The sequence below is a fragment of the Tamandua tetradactyla genome, chromosome 2 (genome assembly GCF_023851605.1).
Source record: "Tamandua tetradactyla isolate mTamTet1 chromosome 2, mTamTet1.pri, whole genome shotgun sequence".
In the NCBI taxonomy this organism is placed as follows: domain Eukaryota; kingdom Metazoa; phylum Chordata; class Mammalia; order Pilosa; family Myrmecophagidae; genus Tamandua; species Tamandua tetradactyla.
Window position 1 is genome coordinate 129692656 of NC_135328.1, and position 15488 is coordinate 129708143.

Here is a 15488-nt window from a genome sequence, read left to right on the forward strand (position 1 = left end):
CTCTCTAACCTGAGACTGTGACAGCTGGCCAAGGCCCCCCCCCCCCCCACTGCGTCCTTCATCCTTGCTGCTCCTTACTCTTCAAGGGTCATCCCAATTCCTGCCTCCTTCTGTACATGTCCACCTTGCTGTTCCCTCTGCAAGAAATGTTCTTTCTCCTCTTTCACCCGAACCCCATTCACCCTCCAGGTTTCAGCTGTTAGAGAAACCTTAACCTCAGTCTGGGTGATAGGACTGCTGCCCCCAGCACAGGAGCCTGCACACACCTCCTCGCCTGCACACACCTCCTCGCCTGCACACACCTCCTCACCTGCATGCCCTCCTCACCTGCTCCCTCCCCGATGCAGTCAGTGCTGACAGCACACCATCTTTTTCCAGCACTGCCCTACTTCCCACCTGAGTGGGCCAGTAGCAAATGCACAATGGACCCACAACTGTTGACTGCAGATACATGGATGTATGTGCAACGTGAACACAATGCATGTGTGCATGCCCAGGGGTGCTGGTGCAAGAGAAAAAGGTGTGTGTGAAGGGTGGTGTATGCAGGGGGGACACGCCTGGGGTAGGACTGGCATTGGGGCTCAGGGCCCTGGAGCAAAGATGGATGAGCAGGTTCTGTGTACCTCCCAAAGGCCCCTACATCTTGACCTTGGGTGTGACTGGTTAGCTGAGGCTGAGATGGGGGCACCTGTGGGTGTGGACAGCAGGAGCAGGCAGACTGACCAGCACGTGGTTGGGGGCAGACCAAGGGCAACTCACAGGTTTGTGGGGCTCAAACAGAACATGGAGCTGTACGGGACGATGGGCCGGGGGCCACTCCTCATCGCATCATCCGCGTCCACCTCCTTCCTCCCCTCTGCCTGGCTCTCCAGGTCCACGCTTCCACCTGCAGAGACACAGGTCACCCGGGGGGATGCCGTGTGTGCACCCAAACTCCCGCCCCACAGGAGCACACCGGGAAGCAGCCCAAGTCTCGCTGTCCACCCCACCACAGGGCATGTGGCTAACAGCCAAGCGGCACTGGGAAGCCCCCCATGCTGTCAGTGCCCCCTGGGTGGTGATGGCCAGGACTGCCCATCAGAGACCCAGTAATGCACCTGGAGAGAGGCAAGTGGCTGCTGCACTGGGAGGGGCAGCCAGGTAGCAAGACCAGCACAGGGCACCTAGGGGGACAGAGGCAACAGCCCTCTTCCTGGACAGGCCCAGGGCAGTAGAAGGATGCACAGAGAGGAGGCATCCGCTGCAGCAGGGGAGCAGGTGGCCTCCCAGGCTCCATCTTCCTGTCCAGCCTGGCTGGACCTGCCTATTAGGACCCTGAGGAGGGCTCTATCATGCCAGGAAGCTGAGGGGGCTCTGACCCAGCATGCCAGCCCTAGGAATTCTCACTCCTTTCTGGCTCCCCTTGTCCCACCCTTGGGCCTCTCAGCAGCCCCAGGCTCTGCTCCCCACAAACCAAACTCCCAAAAGTGAAAATGGCTGTGGCCTGAGCTATCAATCTTGGGGTTTGTTCATATGAAACTTACCGCTGCAAAGGATAGGCTAAGCCTACTTAAAATTAGGCCTAAGACTCACCCTCAGAGAACCTCTTTTGAGGCTGGGATGTGGCCTCTCTCTCTCAGCCAACATGGCAAGCAAACTCACTGCCCTTCCCCTCTCTATGTGAGACATGACTCCCAGGGGTGTAAACCTCCCTGGCAAAATGGTACAGAAATCCTAGAATGAGCTGGGACTCAGCATCAAGGGATTGAGAAAACCTTCTCAACTGAAAGAGGGAAGAGAGAAATGAGACAAAATAAAGTTTCAGTGGCTGAAAGATTTCAAACAGAGTTGAGAGGTTATCCTGGAGGTTATTCTTATGTGTTATATAGATATCACCTTTTTAAAGGTGTATTAGAGAGGCTAGAGGGAACTGCCTGAAACTGTAGAGCTGTGTTCCAGTAGCCATGTTTCTTTAAGATGATTGTATAATGATATAGCTTTCACAAAGTGTGTGATTGTGAAAACCTTGTTCTGATGCTCAATGGTATGGACAGATGAGTAAAAATACGGATTAAAAATAAATAAATAATGGGGGAGAACAAATGTTAAAATAAATTGAGTAGAGAGATATACTAGTGATCAATGAGAGGGAGGGGTATGGGATATAGTATGTATAAATATTTTCTTTTTTATTTTTATTTCTCTTTCCAGAGTGATGCAAATGTTCTGAGAAATGATCATAGTGATGAATATACAACTGTGTGATGATATTATGAGCTACTGATTGCACACAAAGTATGGAATGTTGATACGTTAAGAATATTCATGTTGTATGTTGACTGGTTTTATTAATAAAAAAAAGTTAAAAAAAAAAATAGCTGTGGCCTTTGTTTTTTTAAGGTAGATTTTGTTTTCCCTGCCTAGTTTTTTTCTCACAATGATTTTAACAATCTGATACATACTTTAATTTTCATGGATGACAGAATTCTTGTGACCTTTTCTAGAAACTTCCAGCTCAGGGACACCAGGGAGATAGCACAGAAACTTATAGCACTTCCCAAGACTGTCTCATTTTCATTTCTTTAAAGAAATATGCAAGCACGGGTGCACAAGTGGTTCACTGTTAGAATGTTCACCTTTCATGCCGGAGACCTTTCTGAACCATGCACCACCACTCCCTCCCCCCACCAAAAAAGGAAATATGGAAGCACAGGGACTGCTCAAGAGCTCTGGGAAAAACGGTGATGCCACTGGAGCCTGCTCAGCCCAGCACCCACTATGGGGACCAGGGCTACCAGCCTCCCCAACCTGTCCACCAGCCATGCTGAAGTCCTGCAGAGGGCAGCAGGGGATGAAGGACAGGGGGGCTGTAGAGAGTGGTGGGGGCTGCAGGGGGCAGCTGCAAACAGCAGAGGCCACAGTGGCCCAGGCTTGCACCCCCAGGCTGTTGTCTCCAGAGAGAAAGGCACCTCCCCCCAGCACAGAGGCATTAAAATCTTCATTTTTGAAAGGGATGCCTTCAAATTTCTCTACTGAAAGTATACTTTATATAATCTCCTAAGAAAACAATTTGGCAAAACTTAAAGTCCCCTAAAAATATTTGATCTATTCATTTAATTTCTAAGACATTGCCTCCTAAGGAAATCAACTACGCACACAAAAATCTGAATTCATGTAGAAGTTTCTTATAAGTCCTATTATGAAAACCAAAAATTATAAAATGTACAGCCATAAAGACTAAGTAAAGGATGCAATATCTATATGAAGCACTATAATACGAAAACTGAAAATGCTTAGATTTTCAATGATACAGGAAAGGCTTATGATATGAGAAGTTAAAAAAAAAGGATGGACTACATATTTGTATATCCTAGATGAGCCAATTGTCACTATACCTTCAACATAAAGAAAAAAATTTACACAATGATCATATTTTACTTTCAATTAAGGAACATTTATTGTTCAAAAACACACTTTTTCAAAGCCAATCCAAGAAATAAACAAATAGGAAAAAAGAACAAGTCTGCACCCAACAAAGAACTCTGCTGCTCAAAAGAAAAGGGACAGGGGTACAAGGGTAGCTCAGAGGTAGAATTCTTCAGAGATAGAATTCCTCAGAGGTAGAATTTCCACCTGCCATGTGGGAGACCTGGGCTTGATTCCCGGTGCATGCACTTCCCCCAAAACAAACAAACAAACAAACAAATCAACAAATGGTGCTGCAATGACAGGATACTCACATGGGAAAAGAACAAAATGTAACCCAAGCAATACAGCATACTAAAAAAAAAAAAAGAGAGAGAGAAGAAGAGGGATAAAGATGCGAGACCTGAATGGAAATACTTCTCATGAAATAGATTTACTACCACAAAATCAAAGACAATTCATCGATTAAATCAAATCAGACCAAAAAAAGAGAGAGGATCAAAATGAAAACTGCAACAGACTAAATAAAATTCATCATTGGAAGTAGGTTATATAATTAAAATTAAAAAAAAGACTTGGCAGTAACAAAAATTAAACCACTGAAATAGCCAGAATCGGAGGGGGCAACAGAGAAAAGAAGTGATTTTCCCTAAAAACAACCACATGTTCTGGATGCTTCATTCTTGTAACAACATTGGGTGAAATGTATTATTTTCCCAATTCTCCAGATGATGAAACTGGGAAGATGCCCTTCTACCAGCCCATAACATGAGTGGTAGAACCAAGACTTGAGTTTAAGTCAACGTGACTTTCCAGGCTATAATGAAGTTTAAAAAAGAAGCAGATGCCGGTCTTCAAGTTAGTCTCAGATTCCGAGGCAGCCGCAGTTCATGAGCTCCTCGGATGCAGGGCTGTTTTATTCAGCAGTGAAACCCTCAACTCCAGCACGGGGCCTGGAAAAAGTATATATATTGCCCTGAGCAGACTGACGGCAAAGTCACGGAAGAGACATCCTGGAGGACAGACACAAAAGTCAAAGGGAGTGACAGAGGCATTTGAATGACAAAGAGAAAATAAGCAGAATGGATATTCAAAGCGTTTCTCAAAGTGAAAAACAAGGAAGGTTCACCACATACTAGGTAAAGTTAGTAAGCTGCAACAAAACACCAAGACTAAGCTTGTCACATTTTTTTTAATCCAAAAGGAAAAATAAATGATCCACAATAATAACTTTGGTGGGGAGGAAAAAAGGACTCTCACAGACCTGCCAACCCTCAGATCTCCCACACAGCACAAGGGAACGGGCATCACTGCGGGATCCAGGGTAGGCCCCCCATTCCAGGCCAAACACTGTCTCTATTGAGGCCCGTCCATGGCCCATGAGGAGGCCAGGCTAGAGGAGAAGCAAGTGGCACCCCGAGACACAGGTGCACTGCCACCCCGCCGGCCACGAGGAAGAGGCAACAGTCAGACAAGGCCACATACACCTGCCAGTGGCCGCAACTCTGACCAGTCATGCAGCCCAGGTCAAAAGCAATATGCACGACAAAAACTTGCTTTTAACTCTAATGTTAGACGCTCCACAGAGCATTTAAATGTAAGTAGTGAACAGCCTAGGGTGTCCAGGCTATCTTGTTCTAATTGCAAAGTTCTTATTTCTTTCATGTACATACAGTAAAGGTATTTTCCCTTCAGTTTAACAGTTCTGTGAGTTGAGACAAATGAAGTCAGGTAATTCAGGCCATAACCAGGATACAGAAGAGCTCTCTCGCCTGTCCCCACCCCAACCCCTGGGAGTCACTGGCCTGGATACTCTCTCTGGTTCTGTCTTTGCCAGAATGCCATACAAAGGGAACAATACAGTAAGCAAACATTTTAGTCTGGCTGCCTTCACTTAGGACAATGCATTTGAGATTCACCATGTACTGCTTGTAACAACAGTATTTTTTACCTATGAGTGGCATTCCATTATGTGAATGTTCCACATTTGTTTATCCATTCACCCACTGGAACGCATTTGGGATGCTTGCAGTTTTTTGGAGGTTATAAATAATGTTTCTATAAATATTCAGGTCAGGTTTGTGGGTAGAAACAGGCTTTTATTAATTCAGGGTGGATTCTCAGGGGTAGAATTTCTGGATCATATGATGCGCTCATGATTAACTATCATTTAAATTAAGTATAACTTACCTAGGTAAAATTTATCTGTTTCTACGAGTTTGGACAAACATGTACAACCACATAAACACAACTCCAATCACAATTCACAACTGTCAAAACACCAAAGCAACCAAAGTGTCCATCAACTGATGAATGGATAAACAAAATGCACATGATGGAATATTATTCAGCTGTAAAAAGGAATGATGCTCTGATGTATACAGCAATATCTTGAGCTGAATGAAAACATATCAAAACTTGTGATATGCAATGGACAACAGAATGAAAGAGGACACTTACCTTACACCCAATACCAAAATTAACTCAAAGTGGATCAAAGAACTAACTATAAGAACCAGCATCATAAGGCTTCTAGAAGAAAACATAGGGAAACATCTTCAAGACCTGGTAATAGGAGGTAGCTTCCTAAACTTTACACCCAAAGCACAAGCAAAAGAATCAAAAATAGATAAATGGGAAATCTTAAAAATAAAGTGCTTCTATGCCTAAAAAGGCTTTGTCAAAAAGGTGAAGAAGCAGCCAATTCAATGGGAAAAAATATTTAGAAATCACGTATCAGACAGACAAAGGTTTGTTAACCTACATACATGAAAAAATCATACAACTAAATAACAACACCGACTTCCGGAGAAGATGGCGGCTTAGTAAGAAGCGCAGATCTTAGTTCCTCCTCCAGAACAGCTACTAGGGGAGTAGAAACGATACAGAACAGCTCCCAGAGCCACGACAGAGATCAAAAAGACAGCGTACCCCATCCTGGAATGGCTGACTGGCTGAGAGAACCCGCTCCGGTGAGATTGTCGAGGGGCGCGGGCTTCACCGGGCAGGGCGGCAAGCGGCCAGAGTTCTTCCCTTCCCCCTTCCTGGGCCGGCTGGGAGAATTGGACAGGCGGTCCCCTCAAGCCGCGGCGGCTGGCGCCGACACAACGCGCGGCCCCCCGGACCAACTGAGAGAATTGGATCGGAAATCCCCAGGCCGCGGAGAACGGTGACGGGGGGGGCCCTGCCAAACACATGACTCTCAGGGAACGGTGCATGCTCCCGGGCGGGCCATGGCGGCTGGCGCCCTCCCGCCGCGCTTGGCGCCCCAGGCCAACTAGGAAATTTGGACGGGCACTCTCCCGGGCTGCGGCGGCCGGTGACCCTCCCCACGTTCGGACCCCGGGCCGGCTGGCACTCTTCCAAGCCGCTTCGGCTGGCGAACTTCTCCGACGGTGAGAGTTTACCAAAGTTAAAGGACCCACAGCACCTTTTACTGGTGGGACCCACAGACAAACGTGTGCCACGAGCACCACCTACTGGGCAGAATAAGAAAAACAGAACCCAAAGATTTCACAGAAAAATCCTCCAAATTGTTGGGTCCAACACCCAGGGAAATCTGACTAAATGCCCTGACGCCAGCAGAAGATAACGGATCACGCTCAAAAAATTGAAAATATGGCCCAGTCAAAGGAACAAAACAATAGTTCAAATGAGATACAGGAGCTGAGACAACTAATGCTGAATATACGAACAGAAATGGAAAACCTCTTCCAAAACGAAATCGATAAATTGAGGCAGGACATGAAGAAGACATGGGCTGAACAAAAGGAAGAAATAGAAAAACTGAAAAAACAAATCACAGAAAGACAGTGGGATGATATATTTAAGTTACTAAAAGAGAAAAACTGCCAACCAAGACTCCTATATCCAGCAAAATTGTCCTTCAAAAATGAGGGAGAAATTAAAACATTCTCAGACAAAAAGTCACTGAGAGAATTTGTGACCAAGAGACCAGCTCTGCAAGAAATACTAAAGGGAGCGCTAGAGTCAGATACAAAAAGACAGAAGAGAGAGGTATGGAGAAGAGTGTAGAAAGAAGGAAAATCAGATATGATATATATAATACAAAAGGCAAAATGGTAGAGGAAAATATTATCCAAACAGTAATAACACTAAATGTCAATGAACTGAATTCCCCAATCAAAAGACATAGATTGGCAGAATGGATTAAAAAACAGGATCCTTCTATATGCTGTCTACAGGAAACACATCTTAGACCCAAAGATAAATATAGGTTGAAAGTGAAAGGTTGGGAAAAGATATTTCATGCAAATAACAACCAGAAAAGAGCAGGAGTGGCTACACTAATATCCAACAAATTAGACTTCAAATGTAAAGCAGTTAAAAGAGACAAAGAAGGACACTATATACTAACAAAAGGAACAATTAAACAAGAAGACATAACAATCATAAATATTTATGCACCGAATCAGAATGCCCCAAAATACGTGAGGAATACACTGCAAACACTGAAAAGGGAAATAGACTCATATACCATAATAGTTGGAGACTTCAATTCACCACTCTCATCAATGGACAGAACATCTAGACAGAGGATCAATAAAGAAATAGAGAATCTGAATATTACTATAAATGAGCTAGACTTAACAGACATTTACAGGACATTACATCCCACAACAGTAGGATACACGTTTTTCTCAAGTGCTCATGGATCATTCTCAAAGATAGACCCTATGCTGGGTCACAAAGCAAGTCTTAACAAATTTAAAAAGATTGCAATCATACAATACACTTTCTCGGATCATAAAGGAATGAAGTTGGAAATCAATAATAGGCAGAGTGCCAGAAAATTCACAAATACGTGGAGGCGCAACAACACACTCTTAAACAACGAGTGGGTCAAAGAAGAAATTGCAAGAGAAATTAGTAAATACCTCGAGGCAAATGAAAATGAAAATACAACATATCAAAACTTATGAGACGCAGCAAAGGCAGTGCTAAGAGGGAAATTTATTGCCCTAAATGCCTATATCAGAAAAGAAGAAAAGGCAAAAATGCAGGAATTAACTGCCCACTTGGAAGAACTGGAGAAAGAACAGCAAACTAATCCCAAAGCAAGCAAAAGGAAAGAAATAACAAAGATCAGAGCAGAAATAAATGAAATTGAGAACATGAAAACAATAGAGAAAATCAATAAGACCAGAAGTTGGTTCTATGAGAAAATCAATAAGATTGATGGGCCCTTATCAAGATTGACAAAAAGAAGAAGAGAGAGGATGCAAATAAATAAGATCAGAAATGGAAGAGGAGACATAACTACTGACCTCACAGAAATAGGGAGGTAATAACAGGATACTATGAACAACTTTACGCTAATAAATACAACAATTTAGATGAAATAGATGGGTTCCTGGAAAGACATGAACAACCAACTTTGACTCAAGAAGAAATAGATGACCTCAACAAACCAATCACAAGTAAACAAATTGAATTAGTCATTCAAAAACTTCCTAAAAAGAAAAGCCCAGGACCAGACGGCTTCACATGTGATTTCTACCAAACATTCCAGAAAGAATTAGTACCAACTCTCCTCAAACTCTTCAAAAAAATCGAAGTGGAGGAAAAACTACCTAATTCATTCTAAAGCCAACATCACCCTCATACCAAAACCAGGCAAAGATATTACAAAAAAAGAAAACTATAGACCAATCTCTCTAATGAATATAGATGCAAAAATCCTCAATAAAATTCTAGCAAATCGTATCCAACAACACATTAAAAGAATTCTACATCATGACCAAGTAGGATTCATCCCAGGTATGCAAGGATGGTTCAACATAAGAAAATCAATTAATGTAATACACCACATCAACAAATCAAAGCTGAAAAATCACATGATCATCTCAATTGATGCAGAGAAGGCATTTGACAAGATTCAACATCCTTTCCTGTTGAAAACACTTCAAAAGATAGGAATACAAGGGAACTTCCTTAAAATGATAGAGGGAATATATGAAAAACCCACAGCTAATATCATCCTCAATGGGGAAAAATTGAAAACTTTCCCCCTAAGATCAGGAACAAGACAAGGATGTCCACTATCACTATTATTCAACATTGTGTTGGAGGTTCTAGGCAAAGCAATTAGACAAGAAAAAGAAATACAAGGCATCAAAATTGGAAAGGAAGAAGTAAAACTATCACTGTTTGCCGACGATATGATACTATACGTCGAAAACCCGGAAAAATCCACAACAAAACTACTAGAGCTAATAAATGAGTACATCAAAGTAGCAGGTTACAAGATCAACATTCAAAAATCTGTAGCATTTCTATACACTAGAAATGAACAAGCTGAGGGGGAAATCAAGAAACGAATCCCATTTACAATTGCAACTAAAAGAATAAAATACCTAGGAATAAATTTAACTAAAGAGACAAAAAACCTATATAAAGAAAACTACAAAAAACTGCTAAAAGAAATCACAGAAGACCTAAATAGATGGAAGGGCATACCATGTTCATGGATTGGAAGACTAAATATAGTTAAGATGTCAATCCTACCTAAATTGATTTACAAATTCAATGCAATACCAATCACAATCCCAACAACTTATTTTTCAGAAATAGAAAAACCAATAAGCAAATTTATCTGGAATGGCAGGGTGCCCCGAATTGCTAAAAACATCTTGAGGAAAAAAAACGAAGCTGGAGGTCTCGCGATGCCTGACTTAAGGCATATTATGAAGCCACAGTGGTCAAAACAGCATGGTATTGGCATAAAGATAGATATATCGACCAATGGAATCGAATAGAGTGCTCAGATATAGACCCTCTCATCTATGGACATTTGATCTTTGATAAGGCAGTCAAGCCAACTCACCTGGACAGAACAGTCTCTTCAATAAATGGTGCCTAGAGAACTGGATATCCATATGCAAAAGAATGAAAGAAGACCCATATCTCACACCCTATACAAAAGTTAACTCAAAATGGATCAAAGATCTAAACATTAGGTCTAAGACTATAAAACAGTTAGAGGAAAATGTTGGGAGATATCTTATGAAACTTACAATTGGAGGCGGTTTCATGGACCTTAAACCTAAAGCAAGAGCACTGAAGAAGGAAATAAATAAATGGGAACTCCTCAAAATTAAACATTTTTGTGCATCAAAGAACTTCATCAAGAAAGTAGAAAGACAGCCTATACAACGGGAGACAATATTTGGAAATGACATATCAGATAAAGGTCTAGTATCCAGAATTTATAAAGAGATTGTTCAACTCAACAACAAAAAGACAGCCAACCCAATTACAAAATGGGAAAAAGACTTGAACAGACACCTACCAGAAGAGGAAATACAAATGGCCAAAAGGCACATGAAGAGATGCTCAATGTCCCTGGCCATTAGAGAAATGCAAATCAAAACCACAATGAGATATCATCTCACACCCACCAGAATGGCCATTATCAACAAAACAGAAAATGACAAGTGCTGGAGAGGATGCGGAGAAAGAGGCACACTTATCCACTGTTGGTGGGAACATCAAATGGTGCAACCACTGTGGAAGGCAGTTTGGCGGTTCCTCAAAAAGCTGAATATAGAATTGCCATACGACCCAGCAATACCATTGCTGGGAATCTACTCAAAGGAATTAAGGGCAAAGACACAAACGGACATTTGCACACCAATGTTTATAGCAGCGTTATTTGCAATTGCAAAGAGATGGAAACAGCCAAAATGTCCATCAACAGACGAGTGGCTAAACAAACTGTGGTATATACATACGATGGAATATTATGCAGCTTTAAGGCAGGATAAACTTATGAAGCATGTAATAACATGGATGGACCTAGAGAACATTATGCTGAGTGAGTCTAGCCAAAAACTAAAGGAAAAATACTGTATGGTCCCACTGATGTGAACAGACATTCGAGAATAAACTTGGAATATATCATTGGTAACAGAGTCCAGCATGAGTTAGAAACAAGGTAAGATAATGGGTAATTGGAGCTGAAGGGATACAGACTGTGCAACAGGACTAGATACAAAAACTCAAAAATGGACAGCACAATAATACCTAAGTGTAAAGTAATCATGTTAAAACACTGAATGAAGCTGCATCTGAGCTACAGGTTTTTGTTTGTTTGTTTGTTTGTTTGTTTTGTTTTTGTTGTCTGGTTATTTGTTTGTCTTTTTTTTTTACTATTGTTATTACTTTTATTTTTTTTCTCTATATTAACATTCTCTATCTTTTTCTGTTGTGTTGCTAGTTCTTCTAAACCAATGCAAATGTACTAAGAAATGATGCTCATGCATCTATGTGATGATGTTAAGAATTACTGATTGCATATGTAGAATGGTATGATTTCTAAATGTTGGGTTAATTTTTTTTCTTTTTTTTCCGTTAATTAATAAAAAAAAAAAAAGAAAAAAAAATAACACCGAGAACAAACAACCCAATTATAAAATGGGTAAAGACATGAATAGACATTACTCTGAAGAGCAAATACACATGAAGAGATCCTCATTTTCACTAGCTGTAATGGAAATGCAGATCAAGACAACCTCACACCTGTAAGAATGGCGGCTATTAAACAAACAGGAAACTACAAATGTTGGAGGAGAAGGAGGAGTTATACAGAGAAGGTAGGGTTTTACAAATGAGTACAATTACTATATCATTATACTGATATTTCTTTTAGTACCAGTGTCTACAGGAGAAGGAGGAGTTATACAGAGAAGGTAGGGTTTTACAAATGAGTACAATTACTATATCATTATACTGATATTTCTTTTAGTACCAGTGTCTACAAGCAGCTAGAAGGAAAATCTAAAATTGTGGAATTGTAACCTATACCCAACTCTGGAGAGTTTGGAGAGGATGTGGAGAAATTGGAACATTTATTCACTGCTGGTAGGAATGTATAATGGTACAGCCACTATGGAAGACATTTTGGTGAGTCCTCAGAAAAATAAATCGAGTTGCCCTACGACCTGGCAATACCACTACTCGGTACATACCCAGAAGAGCAGAAAGCAGTGACACAAACATCTGCACACCGATGTTCATAGCAGTATTATTCACAATTGCCAAAAGAGGGAAACAATCCAAGTTCCTATCAAAACACGAGTGGATCAACAAAATGTGGTTTATACATATGATGGAATATTATGCAGCAGTAAGACGAAATAAGGTCCGAAAGCATATGACAAGATGAATGAACCTTAAGGACATAATGCTGAGTGAAATAAGCCAGACACAAAAGGATAGATACTGTATGATTTCGCTGTTATGATCTTGGTAAAGGTAAACTCGGAGGCTTATGATACAGAACATAGGGCACCTAGAGTTACCCGGAAGCTAGAGGTAGGTGAACGGTTAGCTAATGAGGTTGAACTTAAATGTAAGGAATAGATAGAAATGTAGGCAAGTTTGTTAGTGGGTCCATAAGTAATACGGCCATATTGAGGGTGAACATGATTGAAAGGGGTTGTATAGACCCATGTGTCCCAGCAATTAATACTACAAACGTAAATAAGTTCTTGCATGAATTTCTTCAAAGATATGAATTTTGTACAAAGTGACAATAATAGAAAGGTATGGGGGAAAACTACTATTGGATGCTATGGCCTATATTTAACAGGAAGACATCAACAGTATTGCAGCAATACCAGGGGTAATAATTGTAAGGAGGGACAAGAATTAAGGGGAGGTTTGGACTTTCTATTTGGTGAGGGTGTGTTCATCAGTTACTTTTCTCTTTGGAGCAGTGAAAATTGTCTAAAATAGAGTGTTGATGATTGTACAACTAAGTGAGGATAATGTGAGAAATGGATTGTTGACTTTGGTCATTATCCTTGATGCCCAGTGATGGAGGTAGCTGAAGGATACACTGAATGAGAAGTAAAATGGTGAACTGTGGTGTACACATAGGGTAGAATACTGTGCAGTTACAGAAAGGAACAAAGTTGTGAGGCATCCAACAAGGTAAATGTACACTGGGGACATTATGTGGTACACAATAAGCCAGAAACAAAATAACAAATATTGTATGGTCTCTTTTAGAAGATAACCTATAAGAAAACTGTGGGCCTGGCAACATGGGAAATGACTCCTAGGGGTGAGTCTGGCCCTGGTACTGTGGGATCAAAATGCCTTCCTGACCAAATGAGGGGAAATAATTGTAACAAATAAGGTATCAGAAGCTAAGAGAGTTCAAACAGAGTCAAGAGTCTACTCTGGAGGCTATTCTCATGCAAGCTTCAGTCAGATATTGTTATTTACCATGGTTTGCCAAGCTCCAACCAATACCATTCCTATTAACCCTGAAGAATACCTAGGGCTCTATTTGAGAATCTACAAAAGTTTCATGTACTAAAATGACTTTCCAGAAACCTACCACTCCCAGATGGGTTCCTAGGCCAGATGAGTCCTGAAAGAAGAGGGGTCAGCCTCTCCAGAACATCAGCTAGTTCCATTCCCCTACCCCATATCATTGACTGCCCTTTCCAACAAGAAGAAGTTAGAATAGGCATAGTCCAAATACTCCTACAGATTGGGAGAAGGATCAGAGGAGAAGGAGGAGTTATACAGAGAAGGTAGGGTTTTACAAATGAGTACAATTACTATATCATTATACTGATATTTCTTTTAGTACCAGTGTCTACGAGCAGCTAGAAGGAAAACCTAAAACTGTGGAACTGTAACCTACACCAAACTCTGAAATCTGTTCTATAACTAATCATTATAATGTATTTGGAATTTATTGCTTTTTTGTATACATACTATATTTCACAATAAAAATATTTTTAAAAACTTATGATATGCAGTAAAGTTTGTTACCTGCAAACTTAACCCTAAGTTTGGATGTGGGTAAATGTGTAGCCCTAAATGCTTACATTAAAAAAGAAGAAAGCTACATTCAAAGACCTAAATGCATACCTGAAGGAACTAGAAAAAGAATGGCAAACTAAACTCAAAGTAAGCAGAAAAAAAAAAAAAATATTAGAGCAGAAATAAATTAGAGAATATAAACAATAGAGCGCATCAATAAAATCAAAAGTTGACTCTTTGAAAAGATCAGTAAAATCAATAAACCCTTAGCTAGACTGGCAAAGAAAAAAAGAGAATACATAAACAAAATAAGAAATGAGAGGAAGACAGCATTATTGACCCCATGGAAATAAAAAGGACCGTAAGAGGATACTATGAACCACCATATGCCAACAAATTAGATAACCTAGATGAAACAGAAAAAATCCTAAAAATACACAAGCAATCTACACTGACTCTAGAAAAAAACAGAAGCTCTGGACAGAGCAATCATAAGTAAAGAGATTAAATCAATCATCAAAAACCCTTCCAACAAAGAAAAGCCCAGGACCAGATGGCTTCACAGGTGAATTCCACCAACATTCCAAAGAGAAGTAATATCAATCCCCCTCAGTCTCTTCCAAAAACTTGAAGATGAAGGAACACTAATTCATTCTATGAGGTCAACATCACCTTAATATTAAAGTTAGAGAAAGATACTACATGAAAATGAAATTACTGACCAATTTCTCTGATGAATATAAATGGAAAAAACCATCAACAAAAATATTAGCAAATCAAGTCCAACAGCACATTAAAATAACTATACAACATGATCAAGTGGGATTTATCCCAGGTATGCAAGGTATGCAAAATAAGAAAATCAATTAAAGTAATACACAACATTAACAAAATGAAAAGGAAAAAAACACATGATCATCTTGATTGATGCAGAAAAGGCATGTGACAATATCCAGCATCTTTTCTTAATAAAAACAGTTTCAAAGATAGGAACAGAAGAAAACTTTCTCATCATGATAAAGGGCATTTATGAAAAAACCACTGCTAACATCATACGCAATGGTGAAAGACTGAATGCTTTTCCCTCTAAGATCTGGAACAAGACAAAGATGCCATGCTCACCACTGTAATTCAGAATTATACTGGAAGTTCTAACCAGAGCAATTACACAAGAAAAAGAAATGAAAGCATCCAAATTGGAAAGGAGGAAGTAAAACTTTAACTATTTGCAGATGACATGATCCTATACATAAAGAAAGTCCAGAAAAATCTACAACAAA

The 15488-nt window shown here is 40.5% G+C and overlaps 1 protein-coding gene across 1 annotated transcript in view; it reads right to left on the reverse strand.

The window, feature by feature from the left end:
- The window catches only part of CACNA1B (calcium voltage-gated channel subunit alpha1 B), a 221428-nt gene that overhangs the window by 73608 nt on the left and 132332 nt on the right, over positions 1–15488 (reverse strand). Inside the window, exon 21 of the mRNA XM_077148869.1 lies at positions 760–886. Within this exon, the coding sequence (XP_077004984.1) occupies positions 760–886 (127 nt within the window). The remainder of the gene's footprint in view (positions 1–759; positions 887–15488) is intronic.